Consider the following 25476-nt stretch of genomic DNA (forward strand, 5'->3'; position numbering starts at 1 on the left):
AATGTTTCATTTGACGTTTCTTCATTGTTTTGAAACACATGTTTCTTCGCATTTGAAGAAATTTAATTCTGCAGCCAATTTTCAAGCTAATTTTGGGAAGAATTTCAATTTTTACAGCTTTATGCCATCACAATAAAGACAATAAAATTAATTTTATTGCTAAACAAAGAAAGAATCGAGAGATAAAGAATAATTTGCAAAAGTGTTGCACTTTGTGTGACACACTAATGAAAAAAATTGTATTCTTGAGTCTCTAGGTGGGACGACACACGCAATATGGCCGTCGCATTTTTTGAGAGTAACGAGCACCACGATCTACCCTCAAATAATGCGTAATCAGTGAGCTCTGTTGTAATTAGCGCATTTCTTGTAAATAGCTTTGTGTACAGTTAGTGATAATAAGTCCGTGTTTAATTTCTAATCAAACGTGGTGCCTCTGGTGGTGTGCAAACGACAAAGTGAATCTCGGTGCAAAAAAGTTTCTGTTTAATCAATTATTTTCGTGGACCTCCCTTCAGTTTTCCACGGCTCCCTTTCAACCCCTCATTTTTTCACCTCCGGGCCCCCACGGTGGACGCATCAGCAGTGTCCCCACGGCCGTTGCAGTGTTGCAAAGTCTGAGGCACGGCCCGGTTTAAGTAGTTTTTCTGCAGCCCACAGAGTTTTGTGTACATTTTGCGTGCCGCCTCCGGCCGCATCTTGTGCGCCTCTCCCCTGTGTTTTCAAACAAAAAAGCCTCTTGCGCCGCCGTCTCGCGCGTGCCGCCGCACACGAGACACCCCACGGAGGTAGGAGAGCACCCCGACAGCCGGCGAAGCGCCCCAACGGCCACAGCTCGGCGCCCGGGTGAATGAAAAAACGCACCAACCATTGGAATCAGGTAAATTGAACCCCAATTCCGTATGACCATGAACCCCAAACTCCCCGGGAGGTATGTGGTGGTGGTAGCCCAAGGCCACCGGTCGAGCCCCTTCTTTGTGATCTCTCATCTCTCTTTGTTGCGAGCGGCGCCCTCGCCGGTGGCCGCCGCGCAGAGGGCGCTCTCGACGGCTGTGTTTTCTGCCCGGCCGGCAGTTGATGCTCCACTGAAGCCACACGCAGCCCGGCAAAGCACGCTGCTGCCGAGGTGCGAGGAGGGGTCCGCTGCCGGGCCCCACCACACCGGCCGTCCCCACTCTCCCTTTCCGGACACCTGAGCATTGCTTCGGTGTTTTCATGTGCGCTCAACTTTGTCACACAACATTTTCTTCATGACAACAAATTTCTTGACCTTCCTCGCTCCCGGAAAGGTGCCCATAAAGCGGCTCCAGAATTCTCTTTTTCCTCTTTTTTTTTGTTGCTATTTTTTAGTCACAGAAAATTGCACAATTTTGATAAAAGAAACTTGATGGGATTGTTGAAAGGAAAATGTTTAATTTTTTTAAAATAAAAATATAATTCAATACATTCTTTTATTTTGATTTATTTTTTTTTTGTAAAACAAGATTTAAGCTGGTTCTGAAAAGAAATCTTCTCATTCTTATAAGAAAAAAAACTAGTCCGAATCTTTTTTTTTTGCATAACATATAAGTTGAATAACTTGCTCGATTAATTTCGAGGAATTATATTGTAATTAAATACATATTATTTTAACTGCATTTTTTCACATTTATTGCAAAAGGGGAACTTTTTAAAGTATTAAAACCTTTTCTACGTGTTTCTGGAATTAGAATTAATTCTTGCCTTCTGAAATAGATCTAAATTTCATGGAACTTGAGTTCTTTAATCTGGACAATTGACTTAATGTATTGGAATCAATTTAATATAAGGGGTTTTCTCGTTTTTTTTTCTAAAATCATTTGGGCAACATGTTAAACGATAATCATTTGCTTTCTTCTGTAAGTTTTCCAAGCAAATTTTTACTTGCTTAAACACCCTACTATTATAGCTAAAAGTTTCAAAATAGACATTAAAAAACTATCAAGAGCATTTTGTATGACAAATAATAAGAAAAAAAAACTTTGAAATTTGGCGCGAACTTTGTAAATTTTTTGTATGTAGGTACATTGTAGTAGCTATAATAAATCGTTGTAGCGATTTGACTTTTATTTCAAAATTGATGATTTACTTTTACATATTTTAAAAGTTTAGGAAAATTCACAAAACTTTTTAAGACATTAACTTTCTTGTTCTGATATATTTTTTTCTTTAAATCCTAATTTGTAAACCCATCGTTATGGATTTATTCATTTTCTTCTTGGGTTTTTATTTTATTTTTTTTTATTACAGACTACATAGCTTTAACCTTAATTTCTTAATATTCTAATTGTGGAATTGAGAAATTAAAAAGATAATGTTTCGTCTAGAATAATCTAATAGTTGGTTTCTTTTTACCAATTCTATTTATGTTAAAATTAAATTAATTCATTGTAGTTCTTATAAGAATGAGGTAAAGTCGAGGGCCAAAGGTCATATTTGTGGGCCAAATTCCTCTCATACCAATGATATTGATTTTCTCTCAATCACTCCGTTTCTTTTGTAATTAAAAAATGTTTTTGCAATGTAATTGAGGCAGTTTGAGCAAAGTCTTAACAAATTCTAAATGAAGATTATTTTTCAATTTCCTCAAAGTTAGTTGATTAGGGCATTTTCAGACTGGGCACTGATGCTTTGTTTTCTTTGTCTTTTTTTTCTTCATTTTTTTTCTTTATAAATTGTTTTGTAATTTTTTTTCTTTTCTCTTTTTTTTTTACCTGCCACACACATGTGAGAGGGCATGACCCTATTTTGTGTATTATTGAAATTGAAATAAATTAAAAAAATAAATTATTTATAAAATCCAACTGCCAAGACGGTTTTTCAATTTTTTAAATATCTAAAAATTGTAAAAATATTAAAATGCAAGTCAGGTTCGCTTTAATTATATAATTTCTCATAGCATCGTTTATTTCTTTGTTTCGAAGTATGCACCTGGACGATTTATAAGAAATTTTTTCTTAGGTCTTTTAAGTGAAAAACTTTTACTCAAGATCTTTTTTTTACATTTGATAAATAAAGTTTTATATTCGATTAATGGGCCTTATTCAGCGACCAAGAAATCCTTGAAAATCGCTTGAAATCTTGAAATTTCAGTACAAAATTTAAAGATTTCAAGGGTTTCAAGGGATAGACCCAATATCTTAATCAGTTTAGAAGGTTTTTCAAAGAATGAATTCCAATGTAAATTAGATTTTTAGGACTCATTTTTTTTCTAAAAAATTAAGTTATTCTTGGAGCTTCAGTTTGATGAGAAAATTTTCAAGAAAAAATGTAAAAGATATTTTTAGGGTTGTTCTGTTGTTCAATAAAATTCTAGATAGCTCTAGTTTCACAGTGTACAGTTTCCAAATAAAGAATATTATACTACTTACATACACTTGAGTCCTCTATATATCATTCTGAAACATTCGAATCTCCTAATCTGGTAAATGTATCGTAAAAAATGGCATAAAATATATATTTCTTTTTGCTTTGCATTAAATAATGGCAATCTCATACAACTTGCAGCGGCAATTCTGATAAGGGTTGTAACTTAAATCTTAATAAAAATGATATTGAGGCGGTAGTTTGTTTTTTTTTCTCATTTTTTTCGTTTCTCGCAAAAGAGAAAGAGATGTATTGTGAATGAAGGTTTCATTTTCGCGCAATTCCTTGTGTATTCTATTTCATTTCTTGTTTGCATGCACTTTTTTTTGCAGAGAGATACAGAGATTCTTGGGATTTTTTTTTCCTATCTTGAATACATATCTATGAATGTATGTTTATGTATAAGAGCGATTAAAAGAGTGCTGAATTTCATGAAAAGCATTTTCTGTCAATTCTTACAATTTTTGTTGTTGATACTTGTGGTCTTGTGGTTGTTGAGATTGATAGAGTCACGGGATGGAATGTATTTCATTGTTGGTTATTTCGTTCTCTTTTTTTCGGGGCAGTTGGATAAGCACAACGAAAGCCGCAACGGCGACAGGTAAATCGGAGGAAAGCCATTTCATTAGCGCACCCGGTGACAACGGCATGAAATTACTCGGGGGCACTGACGATGGCGGTGGCCGTGGTCCACCAGCACGGTCCCAGGACGATGCGGCAGTGGGCTATGTTTTCCAGCGTCATTCGCATGAGCCCGAATTCCATCAGTTCAAGCAGCCCCGCTGGGCATCCGGCGACGATGCCATCATCGACATGGGATTCGCTGTCATTCCGGTGAGTTGCCTTCGCGACTTTGTCACTTTATTCTTCCCATTTTGATACCCTCCTCTTATGGTCCCCCCAATGCTTGTCATGCGAATTGATCAGTCAACTGTGAAATGGTACAATGCTTTGTTAAGAGCTGAGTGGGGGGGTGTGGATGGGGTTTTCAAAGCGACAGGGCGGAAGCTTTGGGAACGAGGAAGGTGGAGGGTGGTGGTGGTGGTAGAGACGATCAATTGACTAGATATGGGAGGGTGGTGGAGAATTTCAATTGTTCTCCGATAAATATCTCAAACCCACCGAAGATGATACAACACAAAAAAGAAAATTCACATTGAGAGGGTGTTTTTCTTATGTTACGCTTGTAAAACATGGGCGATATTTAATTTCCTTATACATACCTATATACAGTACACTTTTCTCTCCAACAACACTGACGAGGATGACAATAAATCCACCCTGAGGTTTACTGCTTGACGTTGATTTTGTTTAGATTCTTACGAAAAGATAGTTTAATGAGAGTTTAATGGCGTGAATTAATAAAATTTTCCTATCTATGGGATTTTCTTGAGGGATTTGGGAATGTCCAATAAATTTACAACAGCAAACCCCTGAGATATAAGGAAAAGAAGACGCGTGGGAATTTTTTTTATATATAATTATTATATAGTTTTTGAAGATAAAAATGTAATTAATTTTAATGTTCTTCAGAGAAAAAGTTCCTGTTAAAATTGAAAGACTCGAAGAAAAGAAAGAAAGTTTTCTCCTTTAAAAAAAGGCTTTAACTTTACTTCCTGAAACTTAAAGTTGGAATGTCAAAGGAATTTAACATAAAGTCTTATATGGAGCTACCCCACAAGTTCATTAAACTTAATTGGACTCACGAAATGAATGTGTGTGTTGTGTACAGGACAATGGGGCCCAACTGCAATGGGTATAGTCCTAGTTGTTGTTTACATCCATAATAGCTATTTTGATGTAATCTCTCCCTTCTCTCACACTCCCCATGAAGCATTGTGAAGAATTTCTCATACAAATTTTATTATAATAGAAAATTTTGTCCATATAGTGAAAAATTAAGGACGATCTTTAAAAGGCATCTTTTCCTATTCATTGGATATCTTGATAAAATATATTCTCTATAGACAAAAATTTTCCTTCTGTGAGTCTTCTCTGTATACACAGTGTAGAAGTTTTATCTATGGGGAATTATTCACAAAGCATAAATCAATATTTTCACAATTCTCCAATGCATAAGATATGCCATGATTTTTAAAATAAATTTAACTGGATTTATAAAGTTCTTTGAGAACTTTGAGGGAGAAATTTTGTAGAATTGTGTACAAATCTGTTTGAGGGTTTCTTGTAGAAAGCACTTTGTAATATATATTTTCCAAGTAATTTTTGAATTTAATTATTTTAATTGCTTAACCCTTAAGGACCATAAGAAATCCAGCGGGTGGAATAAAGTAAAAATAATTTTTAGAGATTTCTTAGGGTTCAAATGAGACATTTTGGCCAAAATTTCGATTTTAAAATTTTTGGTTTTTCGTCCTTCCTGATTCTATCAATCCTTGTGGATGTCCCTTTTGCGTTTTTAAAATGTTCAGGGACCATAAAGACATAGTTCTGTATTGGTTTCGACTTGAAAAAAAAAATAAAAATCAACTTCCCAAAATTAGGTATTTTCAAAAACGTCCCATTGGTCCTTAAGGGTTAAAAAATGTCTTGTCTGTACGTTTTCTTATAAAACTTTTCATTTAAATAAACAGGGGATTGGATTAAAATATTAAAAATCACCCAGAAAGGAGCATATCAATACCTAATTCATCAGTAAATTGAAAATGGCAGTATTTTGGCTCAATAAACTAAAGAGGAAAGGAGGTTATTCATTCTATATGGGGAAATTCCGCAATCGAGGAAACAATCAGGATACGATTAATCTTGTAGAACAGCAGAAAAAAAGAACTTAACATCGATTGGAATCATATGGGGAAAAACCAGTAAAAATTTGTCCAAAAACGTAAAGAATGACGTCACAATTATGGAATTTTTATAATGGAAATGTGAAGTAAGAGACAAATAATGTTAACAATTCATGATCTGATATGTTTTATTTTATTTTTTATTGTAATTAAAAAAAAAATAAAGAATTTCAACAACTGAATATTTGAAACAATTTAAATAATTTTTGGGCAATTTTTGTGAGTTGTATAATTAGCGGAAAATCCTTATTTGGTATGCAAAAATGCTAAATATGCAATTTAAATTCTTCCCAAATGTTTGCAAACAGTTGGAAAAATTGCAAAGTGTTCATCATTTTATCGCAAGAAAATAACCGAGAATGAAGACATCATCATAAAGTTGATAGAGATCTCTCTTCCTTGTGCGCATTTTGAGTTCCTTTTTTTTATACACCCCCGATAAGACGTGGAAGTATTTTTACAGGCACACAAAAGTGTGTTCACGTTTCCTGGACAGTGTAAGCTCTGTGAGAGAATGTGAGGAATGGGGTTGAAAAATTTTACATGACATTAGAGTGGTGAGACGAATCACCGACACTTGCTTCCCGAAAGGTGTATTGTTTTCTTTTTTTTTTGAATGATATTGCTTCCTTGAATGGTAAAATACATAACTTTATAGGTATAAAATGTTTAACATTCACGAGGAGTTTTCGTCAAGAGATTTGTTTCTTTGCCTCTCAATTTGGTGAAAAGCCTGATGGGGAAAATCTAATTATGTTTGGGGAGAGGGTGTGTGTGTGTGTACGTAATGTCTATAAGGGCGAGGGAAATTGAATGAATTGTACCATTTCATCGGAAAGACATAAGAAATTGGAAGGGATAGCGGGTCGTGGAGGGTGAACATTTGGGGGCCATGGGGTGTTTTTGAAAGGATCAATCGATATAATTTCTCAACGACGACGAATCAACGGAATGGAGCCGGTTGGAATTGCTTTGATATTTGAGTATAATGCGTGTGTCTATATACATATATGTGGTGTATTTGCTTAATTTGCAGAATCAAGACAAATGGAAGTACAATGGGCCGATGAATTCAAGCCATAGTGGGGGTGGTGTCTCACTACCGCCACCGCCGCCGCACTCATCAAAACCGCACCAGATTATGGGTCATGTATCTCACCAGCTACAGCAGCAACTGAATAGTCATCTGCAGCAGCAACAGCAGCAACAGAATCACATGAATAATACTTCGCAGATACTTAATCAGACACTCAATAGTGCTACGGCTGGCCTACCCATGCAGATGGCCGCCATTCAGGGTGGTATCTATGATCCAGTCCACCAAAACATGAATGGTTTACCCAAACCAACGGAGCAGCTTGTCTACTTGGGTGGACAGCCGCATCTTGGTGTTATGCCACCGCAGAGTCAGTACATGCAGGCAAGGAATACAGCAGCGGTGAGTTTTTCTCATTATTTTCCACAACCAAAATAATTTTCACCTATATGGCAACGTGTGGTGCTGAACGGGTGTGTGAATGGATATTTATGCATTTCGCCGTTGCGATATTGCCTTGTTTGTACACAAGGGCTCTTGTATGCACGTACAGTGCGGTCAGGTGAAAGAGAAGTTGCGGGGTGTAGGGGTACCTGGGGTAAAATGGTGAATTTGAAAAAAAATAACAATTAATATCTCAAGAAGCAGTTGGAGCTAATCTGTCTAATTATGTCAGTAGTTGCACTTCATACACCTGACTAAGCCTAGAAAGTTTCATAATAATTGATCCAATATTTTGGCTTTTATTTGAAAAATAAATTTTTCGAACCTCAAAGTTACTCTGACCACTCAACTACAAATTCAGTTTTGGCGAAATTCTCTGCAATATTTTTGATCCAAATGCATTTTTAGACAGAGTAACTATTGCTAAACACGAATCTAATCTGAATTTTCCGAAAAAAATTTCCGAGTTTTCCCGTAGAACACTGATAGTAAAAAGTACCCCTTGGGGCAAAATGGTGAATTTGGTGTTTTTTTCAAAATAATTTTTAAAATTTTTGAAAAAAAAAATTTCCCTTAATTAGTATAACTATTATATACAATTTGGGATGTTTAATCACTTACTATTACCAATTTTTATAAACTAAAAAAAAAAAATAAAAAAGGCAATTTCTTAAATTTTACGTTTTTTTTTTAATTTTTTGTATGTTTTTTATTAAAAAAAAGTTTTAATTGGTACCAGGCCGTGTACGCGACTCAATTTTTGTATGGAATTCTTTGGTAAAAAATGAAGTTGGACTGCGCTTTTTTACTGACAGCATCAATCTCAAATCCGTTTGTACCATTAAATTCTACAACTAATAACCTACAAAATGACAGATTCTCAGCGTGCGATCAGTATTCTAAATGTCAAAAAATTAAAATTTTATTACCAAAGGCGAAAAATTCCCATAGAAAAAGTGAGCCATTTTTGCTCTTCAACTTCAAAACAAAGTAGACCGTGTACAGGGCCTGATTGGTACACAAATCTCTCATTCTTAATAGATATTATAGTGCCTTGCTAAAATAATTTCATTAACGCAATTAACCGTTTTACCCCAGGATTTTTGGAACAGGCAAATTTGGAAGGGTTTGGAAAATGGCCTGAAAAAGCATTTTCCCGTGGAGATAGAGAAAAATCGTCTGAGAAAAAGTTGTAGCCCGGAAAATTTCCTATAAGATAGTTGTCATGGGAAATCTCAAATATTTCCACGGAACTCAGGAAAAATTATCTCCCAATCTCTATCACCGAATTACCCCAGTTTCCCCTAGTTGGAAAAATTTTCACCATTTCCTCGCTAGGATATGGTTTGCAGTTTCCACGGAGAAAAAAATCGCATTGAGAAATTTCTCAAACAACCATTTGATAAATATTTGATTGACTCTTGATGAGATTTTCATGATTGTTTGAGGTGAGAGTGAATGTTGATCTCTTCTCAACATTGCTACGAATTTGAAAACTTTTTTTTTTGTATTTTTTAATCTGTAAACATAAAAGTTAAATAATATGTTACCTACTCTTCATACATATAAATGGGATTTAGTTTCTCTGTATATAGGTACTCGTGACCAATTAGTTCCCGAGATAAATTAATTGGTATATTATGCCTTCAGTATGGAATTATTGTCTGTGAGTTTGACCTTATTCTGTGTGCTACTAATTAAAAATGACTCGTTAACATTTGATTTGAAAAAAAATAGGAAAAATAAGAGAAGATGCCTGGAGGAGTGGAATAAAGACTAATATAAAAAGGAAAAATAAAATGATAAAATATTTTTCAAAGACTTTTCTCTCATATTTTCCTCTTATTTTGAAAAAGCCTTGAGCAATCGCTATGATTTCAAATTGTAATAAGTTTTAATATTATCTGCATTTCCGAAAATGAAATTTATTTATGATACCAACTTTATCTGAAAATTGATGGGAAATTTTGCAACTTTAGTGATGGATCAATATAGTTATGAAATAAAAGAGGGATAGGGGGGCGATATACCATTCTTGTATATATATGATACATAATACACATACAGTAATTCAACCCCCTACGCTATAATTAAATATCCCATTCAATTTTACATGTTCGTTGTTTAGATAAGAAGCAAATGGAAGCTCTTACTGAATTTTACTTCTCTTATCCAAATTGTACTAAAGATTTTCACAAAGAGAATTCAGGGGGTGTAGGTTTAATGAAAAGAGGTAAGTACCCATGTGTATGTGTGGAAATAAATTAGTTAGTTTCTTTTCTAAATACAGTCGTGCTCTCGTGGTAGGACCGTCGTCAAAATGACTTCTCCGCGGTAAAACGGCTTCAGAATGAAGTATTTTGCCTTCGCAGTGGGACAATTAGTACTATTGGAAAGGTAGGATACTAATTGTCCCACTGAGAAGGCAAAATTCCACATTCTGAAGCCGTTTTACCGCGGAGAAGTCATTTTGACGACGGTCCTACCACGAGAGCACGACTGTAATACATGAAAAGTGTTGAATATGTATGAATGTAAAATAGAAAAGTTAAAAAGGAATAAATAAATAAGAAATTTTTGGACACATTTTTACCTCTATAAAATGTAAAATGAGAGAAAATTTGAGTATATGAGAATCCTCTTGAATTATTTCCAAAAACTCCATGTAATATCTCTTTAAAATTTATTGGTGAATTTTGTGAAGACGAGCTCTTCCAATTGTCCTGGATTTTCATGTTTTGTGGAAATTCTACACAGAGAGAAAAGTTGTAGGATGAATGTTCCAACATTTTGTTGGATGAATCTCTGTGCAGAACTTAGCATTTCACGTATTCATTTCATTATTTATTAACCATGTACAACAATACAATACCCAGTACTATCGCATTAATATCTTTCTATTAGCAGCACATGGTGAGTTGTTTCGTTATCAAATTATATCATTTTGTACATAGTGTGGAAGAAGCAAAAAAAAATATACGATGATTCAAAATGTTAGTGCTGTGTCATAAAAATAGTGTGAAGGACCATGAAGGATCCTCTATGGCCTTTCGACTTTCCCCATTTCTTCTCTTTTTTTTTGGCTATATTATGGACGAAAATTCGTTAAAGATACACTCTTCGCCAGATAATTTTCCTCCATTCTCATGGATACAACCACACAGACTTATTTTTCGGAGTAAAGGAAAAATCTCCGAGTGAGAACGTGCGGGGAAAGCAATGTTTACAAGCTTGAGATATTTTTCATATATACATTATGTGTTATGTGGGAAAAATAGGAATTTTCCTCCCTGACTTTCCTTCCCGACGCCAATAGAGACACCGAAAAATATTGAACACAACCCCTCTTGGACTTCTTGTCGCATATTTACTTATTTACGACGCCACATATTTTCACTTTTTTTCTCTCTTTCTCACTCCTGTCCTTGCTTTCATACAGCATTTTTTCTTCATTATATATTTTAGGATCTTCCCCATGGTCTGACTGAGAGCTTCCATATCCGATGGTTATGCCCCGTCTTTGAACGAAAGGAAATATTTAAGATATAGCTAATATGCCGTGTATAGAATTTGTGTATATACATGTCAAGTGTTGCTATATTCATATGATTATAGGGCTTCTCCGGTAGGGTATACCCTTTTTTTTCGCTGTCTCTGTACGCTAAACTGAATAACAGAACCCAAGTGAGTCAATGACGTGTGCAGGAGATGGAAAAGAAACCTTAAGGGCAATGTAAAAATCCTACAAGGACACGCAATATCCATTTGCAAACATACCACCAGTTACCATTATAATTTTGAGTCTTTTGTGAAAAATTTTATGTGAAAGAGACACGCTTAAATCTTATCTTTTTCGTCAAACTCTTTAATCTACCACCGAGGGCTAGAGAAACCATCTCGGAGGAAAAATATCCCAGCAAAAGGAAGTCTTTTATTAAAGTGTACGGACATAGGGAGGTGGAAAAGTTTCTTGTTAAATATTTTGATGAAACTTTATTTTTGAAGTTGGAATGGGGAAAATGTTTTCTTGAATTGTTGTTTGGTAAAGTTCCAAAATTATGCTAAGATTTTGGTATTTATTTTATGCAATAGGTTTTGGTGAATGTAGTATATTATGTATTTGTTATTTCAAAATAATAGATAAATACAAATAGAACAAAATAGAGTTAGAAACTAGTTAATTTTGAGAATTTTAATCAATTTCAAAGCTTTCAGCTCTTATGAGACCATCATCAGTGGCTCTTATTTTAGCTAAGTGCTAGAAAATGCATGAGAGTAACTGTATATACTCTTTGACCTTGTTTAAGGGAAGATTTTCTCACAGGAAGAATACATAAACAAATTGGAATTTCAAAATATTTTTACGATTATTCAATACCAAATTGCACATCCCTCTGGTCCAGACGGTTTTTTCTTTAATTGAGAACATGAAACTTGTTTACCTCCCTGTGTATTCACATGATTTTCTTAAGAATTCTCCTTCAAGTCAAGAGCAATTATTAAATCCCATTAAATTTTTTATTGATACCAATACCACCTTTTTCACAGAGATGGTTAAATGGTAAGGACAACGTCGTTATTGGATGGACGGACAACACGCAATGACCAAGTATAATGGAGAAACTAAAAAGTAATGTCTCTGTCAGGGAATAAGTGCGGAAAAACATACAAAGCTTTCAGATTTTTTTTGACGCTTAAGAATGAAAAAAAAGGAAATAGAAAATAAATAGAGAAAAAATTTATAGAATGCAATATAACTATTTGCGCAATATACCTTAGTCGAGTGTGAAGATACTTGTGTTCCTATCTTATTGCATTAATTTAAATGCTAATCTTAGATCTTATTTACAAAAAAAAAAAATAAACAAATATAGGTATATAAAACTGCTTTTCTATATAAACGAGATATTCGCTTTTGATAAAAATTAATAGAAATTCTCTGAAAAGAATTTCCACAAGCTTTTTTCAATATATATTATTCTTTTTTTTTTGCAAGAATTGTAGGAAAAATAACAGCTCGTAAATATTACCATTATGCAGTGGAAAAATTCAGTAAAAAAGAGGCAATTTATCTTACAGAAAAATGATAAATTACCATTTTTAAAGGAAAGAACCAAAAATGTGAATATTCTAACGCTATTTACGCGAATTTATATATCAGTTTGCTGTTCTATATAGTGTGGCATTTTTATTTATGAAAATTTTTACATTATAAATAAGGGTGGAATATATTTGTGAAATATAGGTACAATATTCAGTATTCCCTCAATAATTTTAGGAATGTTTTAATATCTTATAATTTAGTTTCATGAGTTCATTTTCAGTAATTCTTAAATATTCAAATATATCGATCGAGAAGAAATTTAATTTTGGCTTTTGTTAATTGATAAATCAATTTAACAAATAAAATTTTAATATTTTATAGGTTTGCAATTTAAAAAAAAATTTCATTTTAACTTGGTTGATAAATTAAAAAAAATGACAAAGAAGATTCTATCCATTACCGTACTAGAGTTGATAACTATTTCCTAAAACCGAATGGCTTAATCCAAAAAAGATCAATTGAAATTGTTAGAAACAATCTAAATGCATAAATTCTTATTCTAATTTTTTACTTCTACTCTAAATCAGTAAAAAAAACTTTAATAATGCAGTAAAAAGTAATCTCTATCTCTTCACAAAACAACAAATTAGTAAATACGCAATAAAATATGAAGTTATGTCTTTATATTACCGTGTTTGAAGTCTTAGTCTTCTATTCTCTCTTTCCGAGTAAACAAAATGTAGATGCGAATCCCATTTTTGATACCTTTTTCCACCATTTTTTTTCATAAAATATTGCCATGTTTATTGTGGAAAATAGTAAACAATTCAATGAAAATGTGGCTGAGATAAAAGAGAGAAGAAAAAAAGAACGTGGTGGTCAAAGTACGGAAGAGTACCTACCTAATAATTGTGGTTGATGTAAATTTCCCAGCTGAACTATATGGTATATCCCCCCATTTCCATTGCTCCTCCTTATAATTCTCATATTTCTGTGTGTAGGTATATGTGTGTTGCACTAGAACTTTCTGTCGGTACCATGGAAGATGAGGTATATTATGTACATGCTATACATATTTGTTGGATACACATAGTGTGTAGTAGATACGGTGTAACCAGGCTCTTGCATTTTTTGTTTAGAATTTATATGTTAGGTATATTTTTAGGTAAGCATAAGGGTGAAAGATCAATTTTTTGTTGCCTGTTTTTTTTTTTTTTTTAAGAAAAGGAGAAAAATTTTAGCGTCACCGTTGATGGTGTGCTTCCCGCAGTTGTTGGATTTTCTTTTTATTCTCTGGAGTGTGGATAAAGAGTGGTTCATTTGCATTGGTCGTATAGCGCCTGCACAACACTCCACGGCGTATATCTCTGGACAGAAATGGTGTTTATACATATTTCTGTCTCGCTGTTGTATAAAATTTTTATATGTATGATGAGGAGTAAGAAGGAAGAAAAAAAAAAGAATTTTATATATAGATATTTTCTGGCACTTCTCTTGTTTCTGTCATGTGCATATGAAATATAACACATAAGTCTTCAACTTTTCCACTATATTTTCATGATGAACTTTTTTTTTCTTACGTTTTTTTTTGTCTTTTGTCTTTTGCATTTTTGTCCCTGAGGGGATGCATGTGTGAGGTGTTTCGGTTAGGAACCATCTTCTTTTTTTCTTCCACCCTGGCACAATGTCATCATGACGACAAAAGGGGGATTACAGGTGGATTTGAGGAATGGAGAGCATTGGTGGATTGGGTAGATGATTAGGAAATTTCTGGATTTATGGGATGAATATTGGAAGTTATATATGCGTTGAATTTGTACATTATATACTTCTTGTATGGGCTAAGCGCATGGATGAATTGCTATATGCTCTGTGGAACGAGTTGTTGTTACCATGTAGAGAATATTCTCTGTGCAAGTTGAATTATATATAAAGTTCGCTTAAAATTATTCTTATATATAATCAGACTACCGGTATGGATGATTCTATCTTTTTTTCCCCAACACTACTTTTGTCCTCTTCTGACTTTTTTACTCTTTACTACACCACCTCTCTGTATACAGTGGTTGTATTGCAATTGAATTCTATGTATATTTTTACCGTAATGAGGGCTTACTTGGTGTTATGTTTTATCAATTTTTTTTAAAAGGAAGAAATATAATTTTTTTAAATTATGTATGATCATAGTTTGTACCAATTTTGCCATTGTCTTGGGCTTATATTGCTGGTATCGTCCTATTGACAGAGAGAGAATACTTTAATGTGAATCTCCTTTCTAGGGCCTGGCCCTCTAGTGGTGGAATATATATATGGTTCATTTAGTAATTGAAGTAGTTCTTTTTAGAACGTAAAACGGGTACAATAAGCAGGGAACTTGTCAGCTTTGAGGAGTTCCTACCTCAAGGCCCTTAACACTTAGGGGATCGAGGTTTCTAACTTCAAAAGTTTGACTTTCAATTTCTCTCAAAAGAAAATATTTTTCCAAGTTTTCTTTCGATAATATTGAAGTAATGAAACTTTCCTGAACACAGATGTAGAATTTATCACGAAATGCTTAATAGATTTTATTTTTATGGCGATTGAAAAGAAGTCGAATTGGCCACTTTGGACAGAAAATCCTCCAAGGGTTAAGTGATCCTTACTTCATCTACAATCACTTCTAGAACTGTTAAAAAAACATTAAATCTAATTTGAGGAATCGTAGACTTCAGACGTTAGAACCTACTCAATATATGCACAACACTAAAAGTTAATATTCTTTTCATGGCCAAAGTTACTCCTATTTACGGTATACATAAAAGATCATGAGAATTGAGAGAGGAAGAGAGAAAGAGAGAATGAGAGTACATGAGGTAGAAAATATCTCCCGGAATATACAATTCTCTGGTGGGATGTATATTTCCATTTTCTACACAGCACACACATTACACATTATGTGGGAACATTATTTACCTTCGGTATGATATGATGGAGAAACAGCAACAGTGAGATAATAAGAGAAAATCTGTGGGTGTGTTGTGGATTGAATTGAAATGCGTGAAATGTGTCTCTCTATCTCACTTTCCTTACCATTTTCAATCCTATTTGGTGTCTCTGTCGCGTTAAATTTGCTCTGGTCTGGAGAGGAGGAAAAGTATGTATGGTGTTTCAATGTATGACGGGTGCTAGATTTTTTATAAGTCTTCCTTCTTCCTAGCCATTTGCGGGAGGGGAGGATATATTTGTACATACTGTACATAATATATGTAGGTATATACTTATTTGTATGGAATGGAAGAGAAAAAAAAAACATATGACTCTGAAAATAGTGAGTGAGAGGTGTTCATTAATTGCAGAAGCCATGTGCATATGAATTTGAGCATACCGTTGGTGTATGTTGTATGAGGGGTATTTTGTACGCGGAGAGTATTGTATTACATGAATGGGTATTTGTGTTAACGTGTGACTGTATTTGTTGTGAATATGCCTGCGAGCTGGGTTGGAAGAGTCAATTTGACTTGGTCGTCTCCAATTTCTGATCAGACTTCTTACTCTGCTTGTGACTATTGTACATAAAATATTGTGTATAAAAATCCTCTCACAGCCTGGGTCCAATAGTGGTGTAGCTTTGATGGGTGGCAGGAGCTAAAAGAAAAGAGCTGTAAATGATTTCAATAGTGATTTTCTTTGTTCTCTCAATTTTTGTATCAAAAAGTTTCGGTATAAGAAGGACGACAGAAAAACCGGAATTTTTATATATACCTCTCTATATATTTTTAAAGCAAATCCTATCCTTTAGTGTGGTTCAGTCGACTCTTTTCTCATCATCATGGCTAATTTGGAGTGAAATACTCAACAGTACAAGTTCAAGTTTATGAGAATTGAGTTTGTCAAGCTGACTTTACCGGACCTGTCAGTAGAGTGTTTCGTGTGTTAGTCAAAGAAGGAAAACTTTGAGCTTTTGTGGGTGAAGGAAGTTTAGACGGGGACAAAAGTGCATCAACACATTTGTGGGTCCGCCCAAAATAGGAGATTGGCTCAAAATCAATTGTGTCACAGTAGTGTTCAAAAAAGTTTATCCATGGTCGGTTTATTAACCCCCGCTTTCCTCTCCCAATTTTTTATATGTGGATTATATATAACAATGAATCTTCCGTATGTGCGAAAACTTTGATATATAGTAAAGAGGATGAAAAAAAAAACTTTACCCTCGATTGCAAATTGTTAAAACTTCTGATATATAGGAGCCACTGATCAATTTCGATGCAGTCTACTTTACAAAAAAAAATGTTTTAACTTGATTTCCGAATAGAGACTGCATTTTTATTTCGTAACATGGTGATTATTGCTCTTTTGTACAAAAGTTGTATGGCACAGAGTGAAATCTAACAGTTTCTAGACAAGTATTCTCGCCAACACACCGCACTTTGTTCCCCAAGCTTTGTTTCCCGACAATCATTCTGTGGTTGCGTTCTGGTGGACGCTGTTGATGTACAATTTCAGCCAAATTAGCCACGGTGTGTGCAATGGAAGTGTGGAGTGACTGTCAGAAAGTTCACGAAAAGGACAGGATTTGCTTATTTCCTTTTTGGTTAGAAATTAATTCTCCTGTAGACATTTTACCATGGAAATTCCCATGATTTTTTTTTATTCTTGACTGTGAAGTGTAGTAACAAAAGCAGCTGCTTCAGACTGAACACGAAGGTTTAAAAAGTTGAAAAAAAAAGTTTAGTGGAGTGCAAGTTGATTTTTTTGGTAGGCTTGGTAGGTACTATTTGTGTGGAGAAAAAAAACTAGAAAGGAGAAAAACATTATCACTGTTTGATAAATTCTTTGTTACCATCGCAACGAATTTATTGTCATCTATTTCTTGGCAGTGAGGGAGACAAAAGTGATGTGAAAAGGAAGAAAAATCCATCTGCATATAAGTACGACACATTAGTGAGAGATATTTATTATATGTGTACATAATATACATACATATATCCTCCCTATATTTTAGTGGGGCGAAAATCTAATTAGGGTATTTGTGATCCTCATATAGTGGGGTTCATTATCTCTCTCACAGCTTAGTAATTTCCATCAATTGAGACCACTTTTGACTCTGCGCTACAAAACTGAAAGAAAAAAATAAATAAAACTTTACCCAATAGGCATTTGAGAGAGGGATCATTAACGAGAGTTGCCCAAAAATAAATTTTCGTGAGAGAAAAGACAACAAGTGAGAGTGGTGTGTTGTTTTCAAGTGCAATTGCAACGTAAGCGCAGTTACACAGTGTTTTTGTGGTAAAAGAAGATAATAATTCTGCAATTTTGGATTACGGAAGACAACAAAACCAGCAATTTGTTGCGGTCACTGGGGATGAAACTCCTTCAGGAGTTTGTATTTGCTACACCGGATGTTGGTGATGATATAGTAACGCCAGAAATGGTAATTTTTTTTGTTATTTTTATCTTTTATTATTTTGTGGTTCTATTTATTTTTGCGAATTTAATAAATCATAAAGAAGAATGTGTAATGGAATTCACATAAAAAAGTAAAAGAATGCGTAATCCAAATACGGTTTCTAACCGTTTTTAAGAAACTTAAAATTTTAGTTAATAGGGAAAGAGAAAGAATTAAATTTTAATAAAATGCTCCTAATTCTAAGGACGAAAAAAGTATGTTTCATTAAATTTCTTTACGTTTATGCCGAGTTTATGCTATGCCAAACTATTTAATCAAATTTATTCCATTAATATTTCATTCTTGATGGGTTTGTACATTAAATAAAATTATACGCTCCTTTGATAGGTCAACGTAGGAATTGTAATATTTTATTTCCATAAACTTAAGAGACTCCATCTTGGGAAAATATTAACCGCTAAAATGGTTTTGTTCTTCCTAGTGTATATGATGAGACTTTTAGTATAATGAGGTATACAGAAAGTGTGTGAATGTTTTGCTGAAAATGGTGATTATTTATAAATCTGTTTTATGTATGCACATATTTATGAATCAAGTTACACAATGGGGGTGTAGAGGGTGTGAAGAAGAGAGATATTTTCATTTTATTTCTCATGTTGTTACCTGTTGCATTCGGTTAATCAATAAATGTCTTGAGAGGAAGGTTGGTTCGTGTGAAAGAGTAAATTTATTCCTCCCTTCAGCAATAGTTATAAACCTACATGTAAGAATCGAACAGGGGTTGATTGATCTTTTTATATGTTTCGCCTCATTATTAGTTAATTTCCACAAGAATTATTTATAATTGAGAAGTGTGTTTAGACATCAGGATATTACATCCTTTTCGATTCGTGACTTCTCGTGCGGTGAAAGGTCAAAGGTACAACATAATTTGTACATAAAAATAAGACAAAAAAATCAGGAATAATTCGATTTCCTAAGAATGAGAGATATTAGGTATGCATTGTTCCGGAAAAGAAATATTCTAATTTTGAAAATTGCATAATATTAAGAGAAAAGGAAAAGAATTGATTAGAATATCTTGAATACATTTTTTGGCGTAATGTTTCGTCTGTTGTGCATGTTTTTTAGCTATTATCCGGAGTAAATTTGAAATAATATTTTGTCGAAATAAATCAGAAAATCACACACAAAATAAATATTATAGAATAACTTTATCCACATTTTATATCCCATTTTATACATATAATGGCACCAAAAGTGCGACTTTATTGCGCAATTACTTTTTCTCATCTTTCTTTCAAATATATTTGTTTTAAAATTGCAAAATTCAAATTAGGCCCACGTTTCCTATATTTAAATATTCTAAATCATGCACAAATCCAATAATTCGACTGATATGAATACGTAGTGGATGTATTGCATGTTTCTCCCCAATAAAATCTACCTATCTCAATATTAAATGTACCTACTTACCTCTAGGTTATTACATGGTATTTCACAGAGAGCACGATGATTAACCTTATTTGGGAGAGAGGTTTTGTTTCACTGTAGCTCCCCCGATGACTTTCAATGTATACAGATTCTTACCGAAAATAGTGAAATCTGCATTTATATAAAATCTTTTCAATTTAGGTAGAGTTAGCTTTTTATAATTGTTTATTTTTGAAAAATTATCTAATTTTTTTTTTAAAGAAATATTGTCTTTTTAATTTGATTGAAGTGATTTAAATTGGTCAAACAAAATTGATTTTAAAAATAAATCGACTGATTACATGTTAAGATAAGTATAATTTTTGTTTCGTTATGTGTAGGCAGGATCTGTTATGGTTCTGATTCTGAGTGGGGTGTTGTTATCCAAAGTTAATAAAAGAAACGATATTTGGTGTACGATTTTAGATGTATTTGTGTAAATGTCTGGAAGGTTTCTATTGATTTTTCATTTTGTACATTATTTTTTTTCCTTTTCTACTTTTCTTCCTTGTTTATCGTGAATGATGTAGAATGACAATGTAGGTATGCAATGTTATATACCTATAACTTTAATATCCGCCAAGAAGGATGATGGTGCTGTATCTAAGTAAAATGTTGGTACAATGGTTTGGTGGAAAAGTTTAATGGATGGCAATGTGTGGGGTGGGTAAGAACTGGAGAGGGAGGAATATACTCAATTTGGTAAGATTAGGATGAAGAATTAAAATTGTACACATAATGCGTGTGTGTGTTCTAAAAGAGGATTATGTTGTATTCTCTCTTAAATGGTGGTATGGAATATGTTTGTAATGTGGAGAATTCCTTATTGAGCTTATTGTTGATTATATACATTACTTCTTGTACATTCCATCTGATATCCATCGGTATTATGGGAAGATGAGTATAAAAGCCATTCTTTTGAGTATGTGTATTTTCTCTTGGCCGACCTTGACTCAATCGCAAAAGCCAAAAACCTTGTTCAAAGCCAACACCACAGTGAAATAGTCGTGCATTTATATAATGTTTTGGTGTGCCTCTTTATACAGCGACTAACACATTTCACAAAATGTATCCAATACCACAATAAAAGTTGCTTCTACCTTTATAAGAGAGTTCTCTGGCTTTGCCTCCAATCGACATTTTATCGTTATTTCCTCCTTTCCGCCAGCAAATTTTATTTTTTTTTCTTTGCAAAATATCTCCTATAGGGAGTTCTCTTGTGACAAAGATGGCAAAATTGAATGCACAGTATTCACTGACATTGCAACTTTTCTTGCGAATTATCTTTGCATGCTGAATTTTCTTGTCAAGTGGGATACTTCGCATTTCAACCGCAAATTCAGCTAAAATCGCTCAAAGATTGTTCTGCATTTAGATCTAAAGTTGAGTGCAAAATAGAATGGAAGAATTATTCTCGGTATTGGCCATTAAAGACTTCTGTGTGGATGGTTATTTTTGTGTTCTCCTCTTTCATATCAAATGAGTTTGTGATCTTTTGTTGATGACGCACAAACAAGTTTGCACACAAAAGTATTTTCATCCAAGAAGCACTTACGGCCTTTCAAAAAATCAACATTGAGTCCCCGAGATTTTTACACGAAAGTCTTCTATCTCATTGTACATATTTGGATGCTTTTTTTGAGTTACCTACTAAAGAAAAAGAAAAACAATGTCTCCTATGTCCAATGATTCATAACAATGGGCGTCAAAATAAATCCATTTGCTAGGTGTTGCTATAATAGAAAACGTGCATCGTTTACCGGCAAATGGTTGAATTATACATATGTTATTTGATATGGATTTAAATAATAGCAATAAATACTTAATAATCGCATAATTGAATCAATAATTATAGCGTGGAAATTGTACGTACATGCGATGATTAATGTTGGTGAAATATGGTTAATTTTCATGTTTTCAGACATATGCCACTCATCAGAAACCAACATTAATTTGTGCAGAAAAATATGGGGTGAATAGGAAATGATTTAAATTTGAGGAACTGAGATTTTTTTATAATAAATATAATTCAATTAAAGTTCCATTTATCTTAAAGTGAACTAAAATCTCTTTAAATTAAAAGATGATATAATTTTTAGAGAAATGTTCTTCTATTACCTAATATCCTTTCAAGTTAGTAGTATACGTATCCTATTACTTGGTTCCTAATGAGAAGCTAAACAAAGAAAAAGTATAAAGGGCCCAATGAAGATCATCTTTCTGTACTTAATTACTACTTAAAAGTTCACAAATTTAATTAACGATTTAAATTGGCATTTAATTCATGACAAAAGGAAATTATTAACGTTCTTTTCTAAACATAATTCTAAGCTTCTTTAAAAGAAAATGTAACTACATAAGAAATTTTACTTTGACATCTTTATTAAATCCCTGAATTAGAGACTCTTTTGACAAGGAAACTCTATGGTAATGTCTCTTGTGCGAGACAATAAGTCAAAGACAAAATTGCTGGTAATTGGGGGAATTAGAGAAAAAGAGTGCAGTCGGTGAGTAAAAGGGGTAAATGCTATCGAATTGATTGTAAAGGTATGCGATAAAATATATTAAATTGGATTGGTTTTGTCAGGGTTGCCAGTGGAAACGTTACTAAAATAAACACCTACACTTGCAGTGGCGCCTTTGTATTATGCTGCGTAACTGAAAAGTGAGATGTTGGAATAGAACTGGGAGAGTAGACCAGAGAGAGACACGCGGCTTTTGGTCTTTTCTCGTATCGTAGCAACTGCTGGATATGCTATTTTGCGTCTATTTTCAGGATACTCTTCCATATATACAAAAGCGTTGTACATACAATGTGGAAATGATTGTATGTATGTAGCTGTTTTGTAGTAGGGATGTATCACATAAATTTCTGTTAGATAGCATATTAGCTCTACATATTTCATTAAAATTGCTATGTTGAGCGAATTTCTAGCCATTCTACATTCGGGGTATCATCTTGTTGAAACAGTAGTATAATCAGAAATTCAATTTTTTGGAACGACGTAAAATCCGGAAAGTTTCTATATATTGAAAGTTATAACCAATGAGTGCTTTTATTTTACATTTTATTGTTTAAATATTTTTTCAAGAGATTTATACTTTTTAATAATTTTATTACTTGAAATACATTTTGTAAAACTATTGTTAATGTAAATAATAATATTTTACATTTAAAAAAATCCACTCTGAATTGTTATTATTTTTCATTCAAACATGTCCTAAATAGAATTATCTTAAACGTTCAGCTGCATTGATTGATCATAGAGTTATTATTAAATTTTGAAGTTGTCTCCTATACAGATTTAAATTTATATTGCATATTAAATAAGAGTTTTAAACAATGCGGAACATGATTGTATGCATATAAGTATGTTTATACTATTATTTATTGCAAGTACAAAGCTGACGCCTTATTTCTGGCGGTTATACATTGCATGCTGTACCTTCAATATTGGGTATGGCTGTGACATCGAGGAGAAACTGTTTTGTAATTCAGAAAATTGATTAATTACACGTGTACATAATTACATATTCCATACCTAAGGGGAATTTTGTATTGTCGCTCAGAAGTGAGCTTATTTTCTATGATATTCTCGAACATATTGTATATATTTTGTACTTCATACAGTGTCTGGTAGTGTAATCTGGAAGTAACATGAGTAATTTGATGTATATTGTAGCAAATAAATCCCTTTTTGCATTCTTGTCAAACATTGAAAACTGCCTGTAGTGTTTTGCAGATATATATTATATACATACATTGTACATAGAAGATTTTACAGTGAGATATCTCCCTTTACTTTTTTACAGAAATTGCAATTTAAACATTCAATTCACATTGTAATACAATATGGTGTAATACACAAAAGGTCCAATTTAACTTTTTAATTAGAAGGGATTATCCCAAAATTCGTGGTTATTCAAAATTTCCACAAAATACCATTTCTCCCAACATTTGTAACCATTATGTTTGTTAATACCTGTTGATACCGAAAAAAAAATTTCATTTAGAAAAGAACGCACGAATGGAGCATTTAATAAAATACATATAGGAGTTGTTAGGGGAAACGTGGGCTAATTAACTCGCTTGCAATTCAATTTCTCGAAAGTTTATCGTTGAAATTTTAGCAAAGGTTTATATAATATCAATACCTACATGCATTTTAATTGAAAGCTGCCTTCCTCTGCTGTTAATTTTTGATAATTGTGCTGTTATGTGGACATTTATAAAAAAAATCATAATATGCTTTGGGATTATTGAGATAACGAAGGCGATTTTCGATAATAATTTTAATTTGCAAAACAAACAAAAAAATTAATGAAGATCAATTTTTATTTTAAAGTCTGAAAGTTTTTAATTTATAAAAAGTTAAAATAAAATATGACTTATAACAAAATTAATTGGTATCAATTCTTACACCCTTCATATGCTCGAAAAATTCTGTTTTCTTCTTTTGGTTGTGATGAATGTGTTTTCAAGTTTGAAAGAATCATTGTGGTACTGATTTATGAGAATTTTGGGGTGTCTGTTGGTTAATTATAGAAATGAAAAATAATTTTATTTGAAAGCAACATTTCTTTTATTTTTTTTCATCCTTTATTCCTTTCGAAAGTAATCAATCAATTGATCTGTTTTAATTTATTCGACAAGAAAAAGAATTAAGGCAGTTAAATGTGAAGCGTCACAGTAGGTGATACTTCTCATATGGCCTTGGTTAGAATCGATGACCCAAAACAGACAAGTCGTTCTATCAAATATTCATTTTCAAGAATATAAATTGCTTAGGAGATTCTGAAGAGAGCATTCACGACTATATTTGACTTGTATTTATCCACCAGATTTGTTTCGTTTTTTTTTCTCTCAATCTCATTCTTCGCATAACCTGTGAAAAGCGAATGGCCAAGAAGTGAGAATTTTTTGCGAAAAGATGTTTTTTTTTGTGTGTTATCAAATGGATTTTTACTACAAATCAACGTAGATGGATGAATTGCGAATGAAGTGGAAAGTTCAGTAACATTTTGGTGTCGCTGGCATACAGGATGTTGAGTGGACGGAATGTTTTGTGAATTGTATTTGCACAGTCTGGCAAAATGTATTGAAATATTTTTTCTTTATTGTATCAAAAAAGTTTTAAAAAAACTAAAGAATTTGGGGGAAAATAAACGAATTAAATCGCAATATTAATGGATTAATGTATAAAGATTATTTTAAGTTAGATTTTGTTAATCTATTTGTCGGGTTATTAGAATTTTGGTTAGAATTTACATATTTAGTAAGGTAGACTTCCAATAAATTTCTTCTAGAAAAAAAAATCTACCAAAGTAGAGCAAAAGAACTTATTAATAACATAAAATATAATCAATACAAAAATCATTTAATTTTTGAAAAGTTCTGATAAATTATATCTTTGGAATCTTCTTAATTGATTTAGTTAATTTTTAACAAGAAATAGATAATACCCATAAATCAAGACGGTTTTATTGTGTTTTTAGGGACCTCCTTAATTGTTTTTATTTTAAGTAGATAGAGCGATAATAGTATACCATTCCCACCATTCTTTAATTACCGGATGTCAATATGGAGGAGAAAAAGTATCTCGGAAATGGAATTATTATCATTTCGACTGTGGTTTAAATTGTATATATACCGCATATGTGTATATTTTTTTTATAGAATGGCGTGGTGTTATGTATACATACGTATGTGTCATGTGATTCAGGAGAGGGATGATGTATTTAAATGTAGATTTATTGAGAGAATGTATAAAATGATTAGAGATGACATGTAAATCCGTGTCAGAGTGTTTTGCAAATGAGCATAATTCCATGAGAAATGTGAGTTGTGGGGATATGTATTTGAAATATGGTATATATATTGCCAGTATATTATATTCATGCG

At 33.0% G+C, this 25476-nt stretch overlaps 1 protein-coding gene across 7 annotated transcripts in view; it reads left to right on the forward strand.

The window, feature by feature from the left end:
- The first annotated feature begins 239 nt into the window (after nucleotides 1-239).
- The window catches only part of LOC129797436 (maternal protein pumilio), a 148719-nt gene continuing 123482 nt past the window's right edge, over nucleotides 240-25476 (forward strand). For 2 of the 7 annotated variants that reach the window (XM_055839985.1, XM_055839986.1), the window contains exons 1-3: nucleotides 273-880; nucleotides 3951-4218; nucleotides 7228-7629. In XM_055839985.1, the coding sequence (XP_055695960.1) occupies nucleotides 4033-4218; nucleotides 7228-7629 (588 nt within the window). In that variant the 5' untranslated portion in view covers nucleotides 273-880; nucleotides 3951-4032. Of the gene's footprint in view, nucleotides 881-3950; nucleotides 4219-7227; nucleotides 7630-16249; nucleotides 16356-16517; nucleotides 18126-25476 lie in introns of those variants that run through there. The other 5 variants (XM_055839984.1, XM_055839988.1, XM_055839989.1 and 2 more) reach the window with 5 other exon arrangements.

The sequence above is a fragment of the Lutzomyia longipalpis genome, chromosome 1 (assembly GCF_024334085.1).
Source record: "Lutzomyia longipalpis isolate SR_M1_2022 chromosome 1, ASM2433408v1".
Taxonomy (NCBI): Eukaryota; Metazoa; Arthropoda; class Insecta; order Diptera; family Psychodidae; genus Lutzomyia; species Lutzomyia longipalpis.